Source organism: Podarcis liolepis (assembly GCF_965112155.1).
Source record: "Podarcis liolepis genome assembly, chromosome: Z".
NCBI classification, from domain to species: domain Eukaryota; kingdom Metazoa; phylum Chordata; class Lepidosauria; order Squamata; family Lacertidae; genus Podarcis; species Podarcis liolepis.
In genome coordinates this window covers 20,966,678-20,989,765 of record NC_139570.1, presented here as the reverse complement: position 1 = coordinate 20,989,765, position 23,088 = coordinate 20,966,678, and the positions used below count along the sequence as shown (strand labels likewise).

General features: G+C 42.2%; 1 protein-coding gene across 1 annotated transcript; it reads left to right on the top strand.

The window, feature by feature from the left end:
• Positions 1-51: 51 nt before the first annotated feature.
• Positions 52-15,339, top strand: LOC310698063 (uncharacterized protein). Its single transcript, XM_083484814.1, has 9 exons — positions 52-83; positions 1,411-1,444; positions 4,245-4,422; positions 7,715-7,820; positions 8,375-8,566; positions 9,414-9,516; positions 11,321-11,400; positions 13,363-13,528; positions 14,973-15,339. Exons 3-9 carry the CDS (start codon positions 4,290-4,292, stop codon positions 15,099-15,101), a joined length of 909 nt encoding a protein of 302 aa, XP_083340940.1. The 5' UTR covers positions 52-83; positions 1,411-1,444; positions 4,245-4,289; the 3' UTR covers positions 15,102-15,339.
• Positions 15,340-23,088: the final 7,749 nt, after the last annotated feature.

Sequence of the window (23,088 nt, the reverse complement as noted above, 5' to 3'; positions counted from 1 at the left end):
CTCTACCTTCCCTAATCTCCTCCCCTTTAGTGAATTGCTTTGCACAGGTGGGAAGGAGAGGGACTCAAAGAAACAACACAGAGGTGGGTCAACTATTATGATAGCTTTCCATGTTCAAAAATCCTAATGGGAGATATTTAGGCCCATCCTCACCCTTGCAGTCACCTAAGGCAGAGGTTCTCAAACAGTGGTCCACAAACCGCCAGTGGCTTGTGAGCTCTGCTCAGGTGGTCCATGGAAAATCTGTGGAGTAGTCAATGATATGTTACTTTAGCACTGTGCCTGATTTTACTTCTTTAAGATTAAGATAAGGGATGCCAGAGAATTCTGAAAGAAACAGAAACGGGAGCGGAAATTGCTGTTGTTTGTTTTACTTAATTACTTGTTTTTATCCTGCATTTTGGGACTCGGGTGGTGCTGTGGGTTAAACCACAGAGCCTAGGGCTTGCTGATCAGAAGGTCGGCGGTTCGAATCCCCGCAACGGGGTGAGCTCCCCTTGCTCGGTCCCTGCTGGTGCCAACCTAGCAGTTTGAAAGCACGTCAAAGTGCAAGTAGATAAATAGGTACCGCTCCAGCGGGAATGTAAATGGCGTTTCCGTGCGCTGCTTTGGTTCACCAGAAGCGGCTTAGTCATGCTGGCCAAATGACCCGGAAGCTGTCTGCGGACAAATGCCGGCTCCCTTGGCCAGTAAAGCGAGATGAGCGCCGCAACCCCAGAGTCATCCGCGACTGGACCCAATGGTCAGGGGTCCCTTTACCTTTATTCTGCATTTTATTCTGTATACTGCCCTGAGATCTTATAATGAAGGGAGTGTTAGAAAATGCCCTGGGGTATCGGCAGCCCCCCCTTCCTCCAGCTGTCCTTCGGTGAACGTGGTTTTGGAAAAGCTACTGCCTTCTACTCCAGATGCTCCAGCGACACACATCATAATGATTTATGCACACTAATCTCCTGACTTTGTATAGTAATAAGCAGGAGACACCGTAGAACTAATCTACTAGTTATTTACAGACTATACACAGAGAAATGCATAATGGTTACCGTTCTCTTCAGCTCTGAGAACAAACGGGGACCTGTAAAAGCAAAAGCACAGTTATAAAAGAACATATGCAGCTGGAGGAGATAAGACTGTTTCTTCCTGTTCTCACACTCTCTCAAGATAGTCATGTGAATTGTACCAATTACAAAATGCAGCTTCGGTGGACTGATTTACTAACAGGGAGATATACAAATTTAATTTAAAAAAATAGGACCAAGGGGTCCGTGGGTTAAGAATTCCACAGGACATAGAATTTCCCTTGACTGTGTCTAAAGTAGCTTTTGGGCTTCTGCCAACTTAAAACATAATTCTGTTCTGACAGGCAAGTGCTATGGCAGTTTTTCAGATCATGGTGCCTTCCATTTACAGGAATGAACATGTGTTGAGCGCCTTATCACTCAGGGTGAGTAGGAATTGTGCACTTGTGATACTTGTGCTGCCATCATTATATTCACGAGAGCCTTATCTAAATCACAGACTCTCAATTTAATCAGTTCATTTCCTCAAACTAAAAGTGTAAAGGTCAGGAAAAGTCACAATAAACATACTGTTTTCTTCTTCCGTGGGCAGATCCTTACCATACATTTAAAGCACATCCATCACACATGTAAAGCACACGGCTTCTCCCAAAGAATCCTGGGAATTGTACCCACCCCCCAAACAGCTACCAGCTTAAGTTCCCAGGATTCTTTGGGGAGAGCCATGTGCTTTACATATGTGATGGATGTGCTTTAAATGTATGGTGATAGTGCCCCATTGCCAGTATCAAGAATTCCTGGGGATACTGTTGGTATTGCATGGTACTTTTTAACAGGCAGATTAGCCAACTAAGGCTACAATCCTAAACTCAAGGCTTACCTGGCCATTGCTATTTCTGTTCCTGGATCCCACACTATTTCCTTTGCAGTTCCTGAGGTCAGGGCAGCCTAATATTGCTGTAATATGCTTAGAATTATTTCCCAACCAGATGGGCTGGAGGGAGATAGGAGTTATTTCGTTACTTTAGTTGCTTTGTCAATGCTACTCTTAAATTCATTTGCCAGTCATATCCAGCTACTACTTAATTAATAATATTATCCTTTACCCAATTTTGTATCACTCTCTATCCATTCAATTTTATATTTTTCCATTTTGCATGTAAATTATAGGATTCTATTTTGTATCATTTCCATTAATCTTGGGATATTAATAAGCCAAGTAATTCATTTCAGTTACATTCAGTAGTCTGTTTCGGGTGTGTGGGTGTGTGGCTGTAGGTAAGCTTTACTCCCCATTCTACTAGGGAACTACAGAACCCTTACTCCTGTCCTCAATATTTAGCTTCTGTATCACCTCGCCCACCATTCTTTCTCCTTTTGGCCAATTATTTTTCTTGATATTCCATAATTTTTAACAAATTGCCACAAAATTAATACAAATTCAATATAAATTTAAAAGTTGTCTTTCTACCCACCCCATATGTCCCCTCTATTTTCCTTCCTCATTTGCTGCTCTCAACAATATAACTTTTCCAACTACCATTTCATTCATCCCTTCTCCCTACACATCACCTGTTCAGTTACCAATTTCTGCTATAGCTTTTATACATTGTTATAACATGTCCTCAAAATAGTCAAGTAGAGTAAATCCTCTTCTATCTATTTATAATAGCCATTCATCAATTTTCAAACATTTCCTTCTGATACATCTTGAGTAACACTTTGCCTGGGGGGGGGGGCAGACCTTGCTTCCTCACTGACGACATAAACACATCCCTCCTTAACCTGGCCTTGAACATTGCTATCGGACATCTAACAACTCAGCCTCACGGGTGCAGTATGCAGAGAGTTGAAAACGAAACCGCTAGAAACTTTTTGGTTTATATAATAGACATTCTCCCCCTCTAACGCTGCCAGTCTCCCAGCGTCACCAACCCTTCACATTTTGCCATATTTTATTCCTCAATTTGACCCACAACAAGTTCATTAATAACCAAACACCATATCTCTTCTTTTCTGTCTGAAAGTCTCAGAAGTCGTCAACACACTGTGGTCCATCCTGTCCCGTTCACTGTTCTTATTTCCAACTTCAAGCTTCAAAGAGGGAGGCTGGTGTAATCTCAACAAAATCCCTATCTCCTCTCCATCCTCCCCTCCCCAACTAATTAATTTTTCTGCAGTCCATCCTTCCAATCCTCAGTTCCATTAGTCCTTAGTTATAAAATAAATGCAACGCAAGGAGTATCTTTAAAGTCCACTCTTCCCCAAAATTTTGCATTCCATTGCTTTAGGGGAGGGTAGATAATGCAGATCCCCTCAAAAAACCCATTACTTACAACATTGACTTCCCTTCCCCTCCAGCATAAATCAGGACCTTTTTAGCAGGTTGCCTCTTCACTTGCCAATTATGTCCAAATTCAAAGGTATTCCAGAGATTACCATGGTATCTTGCTAGGGCTGTCCTTGGACACAGCAATTAAACCCAGCGCCCTTACCTTTTCATCTAGAAGATGGGGATTTCCATCCCCGCTCACACACACACAAAAGCATTAATGGACGACTGTGGATTGTGCCCTTTTGATACCCTCGAAATGTTAGGGGAGACATGCCCCTTACCCAGTGCTTTTTTTCTTAAAAAAATTAATAATAATGTTTAGCAATACTCTCATTTTCCTGCACATATTGAAATACTGCCCCTCAACGAGGCCAAACTTAGATTCACAAAATGTTTAGGGATATGCGTCTCCCCGGGGAAAAAACACTGAATATAGCATTGTTGATTTATTTTGTATGCTATAAAAGAGCTATTAGAGGATGTGTTTTTTATATATATATATATATATATATATATAGAGAGAGAGAGAGAGAGAGAGAGAGAGAGAGAGAGAGAGATAACTGGAATATAAAACTAAAACTCCAGGAAAATGTTCAATGTTCATATATTATTTTCACTCATACAATTTGATCTCCTGCTCAAAATAGAATAGTAACCAAGGATAGCTATTAAGTTATGTAGTGCTCCTTAAACCACCATTGACTTTGTGTGTATGGATGTGTGGTATTATGGAATTGTATATATATCTATAAATATTTTATTTCTTTTGTAATTTTTAAAAATAAAAAAATGGATCCAAATAGGTTTACCTTAGAAAAGTTAATTAGTAAGCTTACAAGAAGGCTGCTGTAAAACAAGTTCAAAATCCAGGACCTTTGGTCTGCTATAAGGAGAAAGAACAAGAACAAGAAATCAAAATTGAAGGAGAATCTCAGATGGGCAGGAGAGTCCCAGAGAAGAGGATTAACTCTTGTTCCAAACAGCATCCCACCATGTTAACCTCTGGTGCTCTCTTCCTTCTCCTGACCGTGTTGTCCAAGAGTTGGCTGACGACGGAAGCTGCAGATCGTAAGAAACATTTGGGGCTGGTTATAGATGAGACCTAGTTGAACAAGATCCCCCTGGGTGCAAAACGCAATCCTGACTGATCCCCTTCACTTAGCTACAGTTTCCTGGGGAAAGCAATTAGTTGTTAAACTGCTCTGGGAATTGTAGCTTTGTAAATAGAATAAGAGTCTTCCTCAGCACCAATAACCAACTACAGTTCTCAGGGTTCTTTGGGGGAGGGCGTGACTGGGAGCCAGTGTGGTGTAGTGGTTAAGAGTGGTAGTCTCATAATCTGGTGAACTGGGTTCGTGTCCCCGCTCCTCCACTTGCAGCTGCTGGGTGACCTTGGGCTAGTCACACTTCTCTGAAGTCTCTCAGCCTCACTCACCTCACAGAGTGTTTGATGTGGGGGACGAAGTGAGAAGGAGAATGTTAGCCGCTTTGAGACTCCTTAGGATAGTGATAAAGCAGGATATCAAATCCAAACTCTTCTTCTTCTTCTTCTTAAAGTGGTATAGCACTGCTTTAAACAAGTGGTGCACATGGGGCTTGAACTTAAGGAGTCCAATATTAATCTGCAGTAGGTTGGGTTACGATTTCAGGGCAGGGCTGGGGAACTGTGCAACCCTTCAAAGGATACTGGACTGCATCTCCCAATATCCTAGGCTATGGGCCATTCTGGCTGGACATGATGAAAATCCAGCAACGTATGAAAGGGCCACAAGTTCTCCACCCCTGGACTTGGGGATATATCCCATTGAGCACAATGGGACTTACATCTGGAGAAATATGGGTAGAATTGTGCCATCAGGAAGGGGTAGGCATGATAGATGTAGATAAGGGTGTACTGGAAGATCTCTAGATGGTGTGGAAGAGATCAACCAGGGCTTCCTCTAGGCATCTGTTTGGTCACTTGTGGGAAAAGGATACTGGACTAGATAAGTATTTGGCTTCATCCAGCTGGAATCATCTTATGTTCTTATGTTTTTCTGACTAGCAATAGCAACAGTTAGAAAGCTCCCTAAACTAGGTTGCTGAAAGAGAACATTCAAAGGAAAAACAGGAGTTGGCTTTTATTTGAAAGGATCTCCCAGCCCTTCCTGGACATGCCGGCGGGAACTGAACCTGGGATTTTCTACATGTAAAGCAGAGGCTCTACCACTGAGCCACAGCTCTTCCCCTAATAACCCTAGGAAGGGAGGTACTTTAAAGTTTTCCATCAGCAATTAGCATCTAAAGGGTAGAAAGAGCAGCACTCAGGTTACCTGATCATAGTCTTCTCTGCATTAGTCATAAGTGTGCATCCATACATATAAAATAGCACACAGAGATGTCATGCAGTTCTGTGTCCTCTTTTATGATAATGTGTTAATGGTCACCCTATCAACAACAGTGGTCTCTGCCAGTAATTCCGGAGGTGGATGATGATGATGATTATTATTAACCAGATGCAATGGAGGTCACAGGCTTCTGATCTGCTCTCAGGTGTTTACTGGTATATGTTTTCTCATATGCTATAGATACATCTCTTTACCTTGGCCTGTTCTTAACCCCCCCCCAGCCCCCATTCTTCTGATTGTAATTTGTTTTAACTGGTTTAAAATATTTTTGTGTAGTTGTAACTCACCCTCACACCTTATGTTGTAGGTCAGGCAAATAGTAATAGTAGTAGTAGTAGTAGTAGTAGTAGTAGTAATAAACAAAAACAGAACAACAGAAGTAATTTTAGGAGGTATACCTTTGTGTATCTTTGCATCAGAGTAGTGCAAATGCACTGGCAGGAGAGTTGGATCAGCTCTGCAGGCATGTTTTCACTGTACCAGCCTCCCTGTTGTCTCGTCCCTCCCACAAGCAGCAGAGACCCACCTTTCCAGAGTGATGTGGTTGCACCCCATATGGCAGCAGACCAACCTAGGTATCAGCCATTGGGTGGTACTCAACCAAGTTTTACTGGGATTAGTCCGGTTAAAATGAATGGATATGACTATCTGAAAGTTAGGTTTTTTAATTTCAGCAGGTCCGCTCTGAATAAAAGTTAAATACCATCCATAGTTTCTCAGTTTAGATGAAATAGGTATTGTTAATTAGAGGTTCCCTGGTTTAATTGTGGCTCGTATGAAGCAGGGAGCAAAGGTGCTTCGTGCACCGGGGTAGGTGTGTTTGTTTATATCAAATAATAATACGTAATAATGATAAATAATAAAGCAGGTTGAAATGTTGGTGGTCCTATATGAATCCACCACTAATGCACTGTTCTTGCACCGGTGGCATGTTGAATACCCCTGTTTCTGCTTCTTTGGCAATCACTTGTAGCCAAGTAAAATTGTCTTTCATGAACATGGTCTTAGCAGTGAGTGACTGTGGAGGCCAATTCTGGATCCACACATCCTGCCACAGTGGGGACATAGGTTTCTCGGCAGGAGTTGATCACAGTGTAGATTTGCCAAGAGTGCCTTCCTCTTGGCACATTTCTCCCTTGCGTCCTGAGTTCATGCTTCTTCAAAGTCTATGACACCTTTGGTGAAGGCTGTTCTCCAATCGGAGCACTCACAGAGTTTCCCAGTTATCTTTTGTTGTCCACCAGTATTTTGCTTTCCATTATTAAGTTGGGATTAGAGTAGTTGCTTTGGAAGATGATAATCAGGCACCAGAACAACATGACCAGTCTAACAAAGTTGATGTTGATGTTGAAGAATCATTGCTTTGACACTGGTGATCTTTGCTTCATCCAGTACACTGGCATTAGTTCATCTGTTTTCCCAAGTGATCTGTAAAAAAAATTCTGATGGAATCTTTCAAGGAGCTGGAGATGGCATTTATAAAAGGTTCATGTTTAACAAGGGTACAGTAAAGTTGGTAGTACAATGGCTTGTTACTAGCATTTTGGTTTCCTTCTGAATGTCCTAGTCCTCAAACACTCTGCACTTCTATCACTTCTATCAGGAGAAAGCTGTGCTTGCAGAGCTCAGGCGATGCTGGAATTTGGCATCAGTGTTGGCTCTTGTGGAAAGATAACTGCCTAGGTAGGAAAAGTGCTCAACTTTTTCCAACGTTACACCATTAAGTTGGAATTGTGGTGTTGCAGAGGGGTTGTTTTGTGCTTGTTGGTACAGCACTTTGGGGTTTTTTTGGATACTGAGCAGTAGGCCAAGTGGCATGCTGAATACCCCTGCAAAACAACTCAGGCCCGCAGGGTGCCTGAGACAAAGCAGCACATCATTAGAATATGATCACAAATTATCTCTATGGGTATCTTAAATTATGGTCAATATGACATTGCTATGCAGCTCAACTCTCTCCCCACTGTTTTCAGCCAATTGTTCCGGTGTGGCTGATCTTGATGATTGTCCAGGCAGTACAAGTGATTTCTGCCCAGAAGGAGTTGCCTGTGGTTGTAAAGATCAAATTCCCTTTTGCAAGTAAGTTACTCTCCTTCCTTTTAGGGTTTGGTTGAGCTTTGTGGGGAAAGACAATGGTTGGGCACCTGACCTCCCTCTGTCCGCCTCACTGCTGCATATTATGACAGGGGTGGCGGCGAGAGAGAGGCTTGTAGCAAGGATGACATGGAATAGATGTGCAGCAGCTGTGCTGAATTAGCTTGGTTCCATTGCCTCTCCATCCTATTATGCAGCCCCACTGCACCAACTGCCATGTCTACACAGGCACCATGTGCTTAAGCCATGGGTGGGGAACTTTTTCAACAGCGTTTCCTTGGACTCTGGCACTCATCACGGTCCTTCATGTGCCAGTAGTGCTTTAGTCATACTGGCCACGTGGCCCCAGCAAGGAGTCCGTGGACAAACAAGTTCCATTGTGAGGAAAACAGCAAGGTTAAAAATTGCAGCCCTGCCCAATTTGACTACACGCCACTGGATAGCACCCCAGCACAAAAGCATTGCGGTGGGTTGTAATCATACTATTAGGGGCTTGACGCAAACTATTTTGATGTTGCTTTGCTTGATTCCATCCACAGGTGCCCTTCCTACCAAAATGGCTGGAAAAATTACTGGTACATGGGTGTCAAATGCGAGGAGCTTTGGAGCACTTTGGACTTGATTTTAGTTGTGGTTTTCCCCGCAGTGGCTTTGTCTTTTGCAGCTGCTGTCACAACACAGTGGGTCCGGTATTGCAAGGACAAGCCAGAGAAAGAAGCCAAGCGAAACCGGTGAGTCAGTATGTATTGCATAAAGTGGAAATATTTTATTTCCCAAATGAACATCCTTGTAGGCTGCAAGTCTATGCATACTTACCTAGTTTGATCCCGAGTAGAAATCAAGGAGAAATTAGGTGCCGTTTGTATTTTAATGGAGAACAATGGACTTCACACTTCTCAAACTGAAATATGAATTTCTCTTGCTTGGACTACTGCAATGCGCTCTACGTGGGGCTACCTTTGAAGGTGACCCGGAAACTACAACTAATCCAGAATGTGGCAGCTAGACTGGTGACTAGGAGCGGCCACCGAGCCCACATAACACCGGTCTTGAAAGACCTACATTGGCTCCCAGTACATTTCCGAGCACAATTCAAAGTGTTGGTGCTGACCTTTAAAGCCCTATAGCAATCACAATAGGTGTTGAAATTTTGGGAGGTTGGATAGTTACAATGGAATGGTCTCAGGTGTGGGGTGCACATTTTTATTTATTCTTATTACTTTGTTTTTTAAAAAAAGGAGGAAGTGCAAGTGGTGGTACCTCACCTGCCCCACTGTTTCTACTGGTGCCAGAATGCCCTCCTCTCTCACCTGTGCACAGTTGCCCCCTGTACAAAGAAGACAAGTGACAAGTGACACCCCACTGAGAAAGGAGTGGGTATTCTGGCAGTGGTAGAAGTGGGGGTAGGGCACAGCACATTCCTGTTTTGCCTCAGGTGGTCAAACGGGACAGGCTGTTCCTGTTCTCACCCCTCCTCACCAGCAGTGTACTAAATTTCTATATGTTTGTGGAAGTAACAAAGGAAGAAGGAAGGAATGAATCACGGGTCACATTCTTTTGACTCTTATATATTTTCAGTACTCGGGCAAGGCAGCTGAGACCTGAACCACAGCATAATCCAGAATATGCTCCTAAACTGGCCAGTAGGCTGAGATCTGCCTCTTATTCACAAGGAAGACAGGTAAAATATTGTGATTGTTTGTTTGTTTGTTTGTTTGCTTGTTTGCTTGCTTGCTTGCTTGCTTGCTTATGATGGACTTGGAATTTAATTGTGGTAAAAAGGGTGCTTTGTTTAATCCATTGGATGGCATTGTTTATTTTTGAAATGCCCCTGGGTTTTGCATTATTTTTTGTAAATGAGGGAAATAGCTGGCAGCCTTTTCTGAAAAGTATTCTTCCCCTATCCACTCTGCAATTGACATTTACAATGTATGTCTGATATGTAAGATGAGATTAGGGCATATGCATTAGCTGACATCAAATGGACTTCGTTTGCTTAGAAGCTGCAATATGATTGTCCTCCTTTATCCCAACCAGGCCTAGAAGACTCCTGGTGGGGTTAGAGGAGGAATCTGCTGCTGCAGTGCCATGAGTCCAGTTCAAGTTTTGTTACTCTTTGCAGTCAATGGCCATTACAATATAAGCATAAAACACATATATGTAAAGCACAGGGGGGAGGATTCATCGCATAAAACAGTTAAACCCCAATAATACAAATAAATAGCATTTAAAGCATGGATTTCGTTCAAAACCTCCTTAACATTTAGGACTGATCTGAAAGGTGCCTCTAACGGGATAAAGCTATCCCGCAGCTAATTAACTTGTTTACATCAGGCAGCAGACATCTTATCTGGAAAATGTCTCGTTTGCCTTCTAAGAAGGTCTAAAAGGCTAGAAGAAATGTCACACCTGGTCGGTATTGTAAAGGACAAAAGAATAAAGTGCAGCCAAAAAAAAAAAATATTATTAGAAAATCTGCCAGCCAAATATGCTATAGCGATAGTTTGGAAGCTACCGGTAAGCTGGAAGTGTGCCTGACAAGGAAATAAGTTCATTTCTGCAGATAGGTGGCCCTTTTATGGTTTGGTATCATACAGTTTTTTTTAGAACCACAACCACAACAACAACACCTTGTGCTCAATGCAGGAAAGCTAGAGCATCACTGACCAATGGTTGTACAGCCCCTGCTTGAAGACCTCCAGTAAGGGACACTGGTAACTGGTCCCACAGTCAAACAGCTCTTACCACTTATATTTCTTCTGTGGGAGAGAAAGCCACTGATTCTTTCATTCATTCCTATACAGCAAGGATGGAGAATCTGTAGCCCATCAGATGCTGTGCTACAACTAATATTATCTTTGACCGTTAGTCACCTGGCTAGGGCCAAAAGGAGTTAGGAGCTGCAGGTTCTCCACCCCCGATATACAGTTAAGGAACAGAAACTTTAATCATTTATGTGTAGAATGGTGGCAGTATTTTCTAAGTTTTTGCAATAAGAAATATAGGAAGGACAAGGTACAACAACCAGGTTTGTTTGTTTTTAACTCTATCGGGATATGTTTGCAACTGGTCTTTATTTCACTCTGATTTTCTCTTCCTGTATACCAACCTTCATCAACCTGGTGCCCTCCAGATATTTTTTAGGCTATACTGTAACTCCCATCTGCCTCAGTCAGCATGGGTCCCATATCTTGATGGCATACGGTTGATGAAGGCTGGTGAGTAACAGTAGATATATTATCTCATTATTTGTCTTCATTATTTTGGGGATTGCATATTTGTGCATTGCTTTGTAACGATTTGTTGGGTCTCTGGACCGTAATAAAGATTGTTGTTGTTGTTGTTGTTGTTGTTGTTGTTGTTGTTGTTTTTAAGGGTTGCATCTTTATCATCTGTTTTTCATAATAAGCATTTTAAAATAACAAAACAGAAGTCAATTTGTCACTTAATTCCCCCTTCTTTCTTTTTTCTCTTTCTTGGTATAGGATGATATTAAATTCCCCAGGTACCCTCTCCAAAGTTACCCTCATGAACAAATACAGTCACCATATGCTGGAAACTACAGGTATGATGTCCTTTGGTCAAACTTTTTCACAATGATGATATATTTTTCCTGCTAGAAGATAAATTGTGCACACTGCTCGGCAATGATGGAAACCATTATATATTTTCAAATGTAAAATGATCTTGAACTGTTCTGAAATTTGCCCTCCATTTACTTGAAAGCTTTCTTCTCCTGAGGAAGAAGAGTCCATTGTTCTGCATCATTTTCAAGGCATTTTAGAATTTGTATGGACCTGGAGTTTAGAACATGCCTTATAGTTGTCACATAGTCTTGTGTTTTCTGTTTGTTTTTCTTACCAATAAACATTTATCCAGTTGCCTGCAACCTTCCCAGCTGTTCAGGCCATATAACCTCCTCCCAGGCCACACCTCTCACTGGCCTTGTTTTGTACCTTCCTTAAGTGTTTTTGCCTGGACAGAGGATATAGGTGTGTGTGTGTATAGAAACTAGCTTACTGCACAAAGGCAAAATTTATATGCATCAATTTTTGCCGCCACCACCATGCGGCCCATGGAAGTTTGCCCAGAAGGCATTGTGGGCCTTGAGATTAAAAGGTTTCCCACTTCTGCTATAGGAGCTGCTTGCCTACCTCATCTATATGTACAGAAAACCCGCAAAAGACAGGGTCCTCGGCTGCATGTTCATTCTATGTTCAGACCTTTGTATGAATGAGTGCAGGTCAGAAGCTGTGGTGGTGCCTGTGATCTGCAGGAGCTCATATGACGCAACTAGGAAAAGGGATAAGGAAGGAAACAAGCAAACTGAGACAGAAGTTCGTTACCAGTTTTCTATAATGACCAGTTTGTAATGAAGGATCTACTTAAGGGAGAAGAAGAAGAGTTTGGATTTGATATCCCGCTTTATCACTACCCGAAGGAGTCTCAAAGCGGCTAACATTCTCCTTTCCCTTCCTCCCCCACAACAAACACTCTGTGAGGTGGGTGGGGCTGAGAGACTTCAAAGAAGTGTGATTAACCCAAGGTCACTCAGCAGCAGCTGCATGTGGAGGAGCAGAGACATGAACCCGGTTCACAGCTTACAAGTCTACGACTCTTAACCACTACACCCCACTTCCTCTTAGGAGAGGAAAAGCTAGATGGAGCTGGTCTCTCAAGCTGAGCCAACGGACTTGGCCCTGCTTCCCATCTTTCTTTTTGCTGCAGCCAGGTGGGATGCTGTGGGCTAAACTGCTGCCAAAACGGAGGTCCCAAAACTGAGGCCATTCATTTTGATTCAGTGCATACAATAAGTGGTTATCATGTTGTTATTTTGCCTAGATCTGTATACAAAGAAGTAGCCATGTTATTCTGTTGCAGCAAACGTAACAGAGGTGAAATCTACACACATATTTTATAAAAAACGCTGTGAAAATGCTTTTTAAAAAAAGTTTTGAAAAATACATTGAATTTGGCATAGCTCACTGTCTCCATATACAGTGGTGCCTCGCAAGACGAAAAGAATCCGTTCTGTGATTCTCTTCGTCTAGCGGTTTTTTCGTCTTGTGAAGCAAGCCATTGACGGATTAGCGCTATTAGCGGCTTTTAGCGGCTTATCTGCTGATCGGATCAGCTGATAAGTGGCTTAGCGGCTTAGAAAAGGGGGGGGAGGGGAAAAAACCCCGCAGGAACTCGCAAGGCATTGTCGTCTTGCGAAGCAAGCCCATAGGAAAATCGTCTTGCGAAGCACCTCCAAAATGGAAAACTCTTTCGTCTAGTGAGTTTTCTGTCTTGTGAGGCATTCGTCTTGTGGGGCACCACTGTAGTGCCATATTTGTATATTGCACTTTACGACACATTTAAAATGTTTTATTTGCAGCTGTGTAGCTGAGTCCAGAGACTTGCAGCACCTTAATGGTTTACTGTGCCATATTTATCTTGAAACAGAACTCTTTGTTGCATTTATCTGCCTATAAGAAATTTATATTTGAATTTTTAAAAAAAGTGTTTAATTTGATTATTATAGTCAGATGCCTCACCAGCCATTGAGAAGAGCTGTTCCAAGCCAAGATGATGTTTTTGTGGGTCGGTCTTTCCAAGCTGGCCAGCTTCACTCTTGGGAGAGTGAGGTGCCTGATGTGGATTATGAGGACATAAACCCATTTTCTGCTATGCCCATGCAACGATTTCCTGTATGTACAAATAATCTCAGTTATAGATTATTTAACAGGAGTGGGGGTTTTTTGTTTTGTTTTGTTTTTACTGGGGCAGGATTCAGAGAGAGCTCTCTGCATGAGTGCAAGGACCTCTTTCTTCTGTTTCCAGTGGGAACCCGCTACACTAGCCTTCCCTGACATGGTGCCGCCAGATGTTTTAGACTGCAACTACCACCAGCCCCGGTCAGCATGGCCAATGGTTTGAGAGGATGGCAGCTGCAGTGCAAAGCATCTGAAAAGCACCTGGTTGGGCAAGGATGCCCTACACCAGATGCCACATCATTCCCAGTCCTCAGGGGTTACTTTTCAGGGCTGCAGTAGGAAAAAGGAACAATCCCCATCTGTAAACAGAACTCTGTTCACAATTCCCTAGATCCCACTGATAATATTTGCACTAGGAAATGGAACACATGTGAAGCCTTTGTGTATCAGGTTTACTACATAGGTGTTCAGCAAGCCTTAGGGCTTATTCAGACTTCCTTCTTTGCCATGCTTTTGTGCACAGACCCACAGTTTCCAGGTCTATGTCCGAGCTGTGGGGTTCTTCTCTCCCACCACTTACCCCAGAAAAGCCTGCTATTCACTGCTAAATCAGAACAAACAGCAGTTGAGGTTTCTGTGGATTGCTGTTTGTTCCGATTCAGCAGTAAAGAGGGGGTTTTTTTCATGGGGAAGCAGTGGGACAAAACAGAAGACCAGAAAACAAAACATAAAAGAAAAAACATCCCACTGCTTGGTCCTGGATTTGGAAAGAGCCCTTAGAAGTAACTATGAGAGCCTGTCTGTTACATCACTCATTTCCTCTTCCTGATTCTTAGGCTGTGTGCACAACCATACATTTAAAGTGCATCCTCATCCTCACCCCACAAAGAAACCTGAGAGCTGTCATTTATTACCCAGAATTCCTACAGTTCCCAGAATTCCTGAGGGTGTTTGTGCCTTAAATGTATGGTGTGGATGCAGCCCCAGGGCTTAACCTACTTCCCCACCTACCCACTCCCTTTCTTTTGTCTTATGCACACCCACCCCACTGCAACTCTTTGCTTCTCCATGGCTCTTTAAGAAAGTGTATCCACAGGAGTAGAAGCTGGTGGGAAAAGGGGAAAAATAATGGTACTCATGAACATGCCCAGAAGCAATTTTGGCCCTGTAGCAGGAGGAGGACTCTGTCTAGAGCAGTCACATGGTCTTTCTCTCCACCTGCTGCAAATTACAGTTGGTGGTAGGTGGCCCTGTGGGAAGTGGGGGAGAGAAAACAGTCTTGCTAGAACTGTAGCAAGGGCCTGGTGTTATCCTTGCCTGCTTCCTTCATGTTCCTGGAATGCCACATAGCAGTTGGTGGGAAGGAGGCTCTAGGAGAGGGGGCAGGGAGTCCTTCCAATGCATTAACCAATTTTCATATTTTAACTTTCCCTTTCAGAGACCCGGGGCATCAGTGGTACCTCGGCCTGAGCTCCAGAAGTATGGCCGTCAACCAGTGAATTACCTGAATAGTCAAAGAGCTGGAAGGCCCTATGGGATTGGGCACCAGCAGGATAGATACACCTAGGAACTTTTAATAAATATGGAAAACAGGTGCAACTGCAGAATCGTCCTCCATTGTTTGGTGCAGCCTTTTATGGGTGCTCTCTTACCTCTAGCTTTCTCCATGAGGACTTTATCGCAAGCCACACTCAATGAATACATACCTATCAAGATGCAGCAAATATTTAATCAGCACAGCCCTTAAAATGAGAAATCTGTTCAGGCAGCATCTTCCATATTTAATAAATGAACCTACCAATCCACCTCTTCCTGTCCAAAGCGTCTTATGTTCTGCTCTATAGCATGTTGTTCTTCTAGCAATAATTGGTATTTAGTGGATCCATTTTTTCTCTGTAGTGGCGCCCGCCCTGTGGAACACCCTCCCATCAGATGTCAAGGAAATAAACAACTGACTTTTAGAAGACATCTGAAGGCAGCCCAGCATAGGGAAGCAGTATATGGAAGCTTTTAATGTTTGATGTCTCGCTGTGTTTTAATTTGTTGGAAGCCGCCCAGAGTGGCTGTGGTAACCCTGTCAGATGGGAGGCATATGTATAAATAACACATTATTATTATTATTATTATTATTATTATTATTATTATTATTTGTTTTCTCTTTGGTATTATTGAACCTTGGATGGAGACAGGCTCAGTCACGGGGAGGCCTCCTCAGTCATTTTAGAAAGTTCTGCAAATTTCCCCCACAACATGTACTTGTGTCTGTAAAACAGGGGTTGCCAAACTTTAAAAGGCTTTAGTCACATATGGATTTCTGAACAAATGATGTGGGTCCTACTCTCTCTGGGCACTTTAGATCAACCCCCATCCTGTAACGAAAGTACACTTAAAATTAGTTTATGCACATGCATAAGTAGATAGACGATACAGATATAGATAGAAGTATAGATATGCTGTATGTATGGGGGGACAGTGGGCGCAGGAGACAAGTTTACACTGGGGTGGAATATTTTTTAGCAGAGCTGTGAAGTCCAGCCACTTTTATTTATTTATTATTATGGGGGGGGGGAGAAACACAATTCTGTTCAGACACCCTGGGAAGTTGGAAGGGAGCCTTGAAGTAGCCACAATTGTGGATGGTGCTCAGCATCTCTGTCTGTCAAAACCACCCAGGCCGCAGGCTGCTGCAAAGAGCTCTGAAAGGGCCTTTCCAGCTCCTAGCTACGCAAATGCTTGTTTTCTGCAAGTGTGAGATATGGTGGGGCCAGGCAGCACCGTTTTCTGATTTGCCTCAGGCAGCAAAATGCATTTGTCCTGCCCTGGTCCTGAATCTACCCTTTCCTGGCTGGCAGAGAATGCACTGGACCAAATATCAATACGTAAAGGAAAATGGAAAGTGCACTCAAAGAAATAGGCAGTATATGCACAATGGAGTGATTACAGATGTAAGAAGAATTTAATGTGATTTGATATAAGATTTTCTATTGTTATTTTTGAATGATTTTTTGTTTGTTTTTAAATTTCAATATAACATTATTTATATATAAAAATCTCACTCAGTTCAATGGGATACACTCCCAAGAAAGTGTGCACTGGGTTGCATCTTTAATTCCAGAGGTACTATTCTTGTTGACTGTCATTTATCTTGTGAGTTCAAAAGGCCTTATAAAAATCTAAAATTATCCAAATGCCAACCTTTGCTTACATTTCATAGAAAATATTTTGTCCACTAGATAAACTGGTTGAGAAACAATGGTGGGGCACATCCTGTTTTGCAGCGAAATTGGCAAGTCACCCTCTCGGGCACTCCAACACCTGAGAGGGGTCCCAGATGGAAATTATTGGGGGGTAAGGCCAGTGGGTTTTTGGGGGGGTGCAGGGGGACACATACCCCTAAAAATTTTGTGAATCTAAGTTTGGCCTCGTTGAGGAGAAGCATTTCAATATGTGTAGGAAAATGAGAGTATCGCTAAACATTATTATTATTATTATTAGAAAAAAAGCACTGGGTAAGGGGGCATGTCTCCCCTAACATTTCGAGGGTATCAAAAGGGCACAATCCACGGTTGTCCGTTAATGCTTTTTTGTGTGTGTGAGCGGGGATGGAAATCCCCGTCTCCCAGATGAAAAGGTAAGGGTGCTGGGTTTAATTGCTGCGTCCAAGGACAGCCCCAGCAAGCTACCATGATAAACTCTGGAATACCTTTGAATTTGGACATAATTGGCAAGTGAAGAGGCAACCTGATAAAAAGGTCCTGATTTATGCTGGAGGAAAAAATCATCGGTTTGGAAAGGCTTGAAAAGAATGAAAGATGCTAATTTCTGCTTTGCTTGAATGGTGTAAGGAGGGGAAAGGAAGTCAATGTTGTAAGTAATGGGGTTTTTTTGGGGGGGATCTGCGTTATCTACCCTCCCCTAAAGCAATGGAATGCAAAGTTTTTGGGAAGAGTGGACTTTAAAGATACCTCCTTGTGTTGCATTTATTTTATAACTAAGGACTGATGGAACTGAGGATTGGAAGGATGGACTGCAGGAAAATTAATTAGTTGGGGAGGGGGAGGATGGAGAGGAGATAGGGATTTTGTTGAGATTACACCAGCCTCCCTCTTTGAAGCTTGAAGTTGGAAATAAGAACAATGAACGGGACAGGATGGACCACAGTGTGTTGACGACTTCTGAGACTTTCAGACAGAAAAGAAGAGATATGGTGTTTCTTTAGTAATGAACTTGTTGTGTGTCAAATTGAGGAATAAAATATGGCAAAATGTGAAGGGTTGGTGACGCTGGGAGCGTTAGAGGGGGAGAATGTCTATTATATAAACCAAAAAGTTTCTAGAGGTTTCGTTTTCACTCTCTGCATACTGCACCCGTGAGGCTGAGTTGTTAGATGTCCGATAGCAATGTTCAAGGCCAGGTTAAGGAGGGATGTGTTTATGTCGTCAGTGAGGAAGCAAGGTCTGTTCCCCCCCCCCCAGGCAAAGTGTTACTCAAGATGTATCAGAAGGAAATGTTTGAAAATTGATGAACGGCCATTATAAATAGATAGAAGAGGATTTACTCTACTTGACTATTTTGAGGACATGTTATAACAATGTATTAAAGCTATAGCAGAAATTGGTAACTGAACAGGTGATGTGTAGGGAGAAGGGATGAATGAAATGGTAGTTGGAAAAGTTATATTATTGAGAGCAGCAAATGAGGAAGGAAAATAGAGGGGACATATGGGGTGGGTAGAAAGACAACTTTTAAATTTATATTGAATTTGTATTAATTTTGTGACAACTTGTTAAAAATTATGGAATATCAATAAAAATAATTGGCCAAAAGGAGAAAGAATGGTGGGCGAGGTGATACAGAAGCTAAATATTTAGGACAGGAGTAAGGGTTCTGTAGTTCCCTAGTAGAATGGGGAGTAAAGCTTACCTACAGCCACCCCCCCCCCCGAAACAGACTACTGAATGTAACTGAAATGAATTACTTGGCTTATTAATATCCCAAGATTAATGGAAATGATACAAAATAGAATCATATAATTTACATGCAAAATGGAAAAATATAAAATTGAACGGATAGAAATTGATACAAAATTGGGTAAAGAATAATATTATTAATTAGGTAGTAGCTGGATATGACTGGCAAATGAATTTAAAAGTAGCATTGACAAAGCCACTAAAGTAAACAAAATAACTCCTATCTCCCTCCAGCCCATCTGGTTGTGAAATAATTCTAAGCATATTACAGCAATATTAGGCTGCCCTGACCTCAGGAAGTTTTGTGCCAAGTTTGAAAATTGGAAATATTTAAGGAAAATTATGGTCCACTTGAGAAATCATGCATCAAATATATGGTGCCCTTTGTAAAACCAGAAATAGATACTGCATACTTTCCAACAAAGTACCTTGATGCCAGAAACAGGAACGTGTGTCTTCCCAGCCTAACAAGTCAGATGATCTGTGTGGGATCACTGAGCCAGAAAACATGTGTTTCGGGGCAAAACCCACAAGATCGCAACCTCACGCAAAATTACAGTGCTCAAAAAAGCACATTTCTGGGCTCTCTGGTTTTGCATGAGATCGCAATCTTGCACGTTTTGCCCCAAAATGTGTGTTCTCAGGCTCCATGGTCTCGCATGAGGTCAGAACCTCACACATTGTTGGGTAGCATGCTGAAAGTACAGCATCAAAAAATTGAATGCCCTGCTTAGATTGGAACAGTTGATGGGTATGGATACTGTACTTGAATTGTCTTTGACAACATGGATTAAGACTAGTGCTCATTTTACAGTTTGAGTTATGGTGGCTTTCAGACAACAAGAGAGAATGTAACCCATGATCTCAGACTCTTGAGAGGAGGCATCCAGTATATGGGCCCTCCCATATAAACAGATGGAAGAGAATCAAGCCTTGTAGCCACATTCTGAATGTCTTCTAATTTGGTTTACAAATGTTTCAACTGAAACTGGGTTTGTGAATACAGGGTGATTTTTCATACCCTTTGATCTGCTTGGATGAAATACGGCCTAAGGCAGACCCAAATATTGTGCCTACATCACAGGAATTTGCAGGTTCAGTTGCAATAAAATATTGCCATATCTTCCAACATTCCTCAGATGAAAATAGGGACATTTCTCACTCTCCCCAAGTTACCCTCCTCAATCTCTTGTTTATTGCTCCCCACCCCCAAGCATTTCCCATCAGAAGAAAGGTGAATGCTACAGTCATTACACCAGTGGGACACGGCACACGCGTGTCCGGCAAAAACACCTTAATCCAGATTTTACAAAATGAGAAACATGCACCATTTATTATTATTTTTAGAAAGGGGCACCCCACTCCCCCTTTCTCCCACCTAGGGCAGCCCTGCCCTCTGCCTGCCTCTCAGAATGACCAATACAATACAATGATGACCAATACAAATAAAATTGGGAAAAGAGGACATCCTTGTCTTGTACCTTGGGCTAGTGTTATTTGTTATTTGTTCTCCTCCTCCACTCTCCAGTAGCTGCTATGAGCTGCCCAAGGGAGGAAGCCAGCAGTGGCCATGGAGAGGCAACAGGGTGCTCCCTCACAGCCGCTGCCACTGCTGTTGCTCGGGAGAAGTGCCAGATCATCCTCCTCCCCGATCTTGGTGGCAATATCACTGGTGGGAGAAACAAGGACATTCCAGGATCAAATCAGAAGCCAAGATGGCTCCCAGAATTCTGGGAGTGACCCTGGAAAATTGGGACACTTGAAGGGTATGAGATATGCTATTAAGACAAATGGGTTACAAGGCCTAATAAAGGATCAGTTTGCCCAGTGCTTGGTCAACCAGTAGAAAGAGTTTGGAAAGGTCCATTGGGACTACATTGTTTGCAATGGGGATAGGATTGATCTGAATATTTTGCAAAATGCAACAAGCGCTTTGTTAGATATCAGGCTGAATGTACTCTGTATAATTTAAGACCAATCCGCTTCCAGAACTGGGTTTTTGGCAATATAGTCATAAGTGAGATTGGGCACCAGTGGCTCCAAAACCCTGGATCTGGTAATTTATTTCATTTTCATGGTGTTCATTCTTTGATTTTTACCTTTATCTTCACCTTGTAAAATGTGTTCATTTGAAAGCTTTCAGGTTGTTTGTATTTTGTTGCAGACTTTCTGATGCTAAATGTTTCAGAGAGTAGTTATGTGCTTTTGTGTTGCTCAGTGAATATGGATGAGACAATTTGATCCAATAGGTTGTGCTATCCATGTTAGACCTTAGCCTAACAGGTTATCAGGGCTGTTAATCCCAGGCCCTGCTGGACCTCCATATGCATCACAACCAGCAGTTAAGGTGCATTTTATGCACACAGTAGATGAGCCATGGTGGATCAATATGGATTATGCTATGCCAGTCTGTGTCTTTCCTGTGGAAGCTGCTTGGATCTGTGAACACTTTTGCTGCTTCTGATAAAAAGCTCATGAAGAGTTTGGCAGTGCAGCTTGATTAGCGTGGTGGGAAAGCGTACATGTAACCCAAACAACGTGGGGGCATAACGCTGCAAGTTTCACAAAGGTTATTGCGTGGGGGGACTGCTTATACAACCAGGTTGCCCTTAGCTCATTCATATGGGTTTTATGTTGGTCCACCCCTATGAATAGAGCAACTGGTGGGAAGGTCCAACCCTCCTGCTCCGCCTGCTCAACAATTAAAAAGCAACCCAGCTCTTGCGCTCTTCCTTTAACTTTTTTGGAGCGAAGGAGGTGACATCGCTGTATTTTTCTTTCTTCTTGCTGGTATCTGCCTTGCTTTGTGTCCGTTGCCTGTGCTAAGGACAGGGCCTGGTCTACGTTCGGTAAGTGAATTTTTACTGCTCTAATATGCTAGGAACTTCAAATTATTTCACAACTAGATTTGCTGCAGGTGTAGGAGTTGCATTATTTACTTTGAATGCTACCTTTTAACCCATATGCCAATCATATCCATTGTTTCCATTTTCTATATGAATTTTGTATCATTCATAATTCTATTTAATAGCATTTACAATTTTCCTTTCAAATTTTTTCATTTAATTTATTTTCATTTCATTTCATTTCTATTAAGCTTTGTATATCAAGTAATATGTAATGTGTTTCGGTTACATTCAGTTGTCAGTAAGGTTTTTTAAAACTGTGTTACCGGTAGCTTTACTGAGTTTCACTTGGCTACTTCATAGCAAAATTGAACTTATTGGGATCCAATAAAAATTGGAGCATTGGGCAGGATTTGGCATGCTGTTTACCAAGCTTGATTGTATCACCATATTGGCAGTTTCTTATCTTGATAACAAGTCTTGAGTCCCGGTTTTCTCCATGCACCCCCCCCCCCAGTGAATCTGTCTCCTCTCTATAGTAGTTCCAGGGGAGTCTTGCCAGTAGACCACATGCTGTGGTGTGGATCTTTGAACCATTCCCAATCATGCTAACTGTTGATGGCTAGAGAAACTCCTATATGAGAAAAGGTTGTATTTAGGGCTTTTTAGTTCAGAAAAAAGGTAAATGGGGGCATGTAGAGGTTCATAAAATTGTGTACTGTGTGAGAAAGTAGGAATCCCCCCCCCTTGATATTTTCCATTGGTGGGATATTCAGGACAAAGTACTTGTTCAATACAAATCAGATTTTTGAAAGTATTATATAGCTTTTTATCAACAGAAATGATACAAAAAATCACAAACACGATCCATTCACACTTGAATTCAAATCTGTTGTCAATAAAATGGAAGAGTGGAAGAGAATATATTTGCTATAATAATAATAATAATTTATTATTTATACCCCGCCCATCTGGCTGAGTTTCCCCAGCCACTCTGGGCGGCTTCCAGTCAAGTGTTAAAAACAATACAGCATTTGCTATGTGTTGAAATGGATATTAATAGCCCAAACAAGTGGGGTACAGGGTTCTGTCTTGTTCAACGTCTTTATAGAGCTACTTGGATGAAGGAGTTGAAGGGATGCTCATCCCATTTTGAAGTCATCAGCAAGTTTGATGAGCATCCCTTCATCCAGGTAGTTCATGGAACCTTCTAGAAAAATAGCACTGGTACTGCTCTATTGTGTCTTGGTCTTCTGTGTTTAGTTCTGTGTGCTGCAATTTAAGGATACTGACAAGCTGGAATATATGCAGGGGTGGATGATCAAGGGTCTGGAAACCAAACCTGGAAACCAAACCTTTTGAGGAATGGTTGAATTGGAAATGTTTAGCCTGGATAAGTTGAGACTGAGAGGACATACAATAGCCATCCTCAAATGTCTAAAGGGCTTTCACATGGAAGATGGCGCAAGCTTTGTTTTCCCCTGCTCCTGTCCAATGGACTCTTGATTAAACATTAGGAAGAACTTTATGATGGCAAAAGCTTTCAGAAGTTGGTATGAGTCTCCTTTATTGGAGGTTTATAAGCAGAGTTTGGATGGTGATCTATCACAGTAGCTTTCTTGAAATTCCTGCATAGCAGGGGTTGGACTAGATGACCGGGGGTTCCTCCCAACTTTATTATTTGATCTCAGTGAACGTAATTAGTGTGTCGAGGATTATAGCCTAAAATACTCTGGGT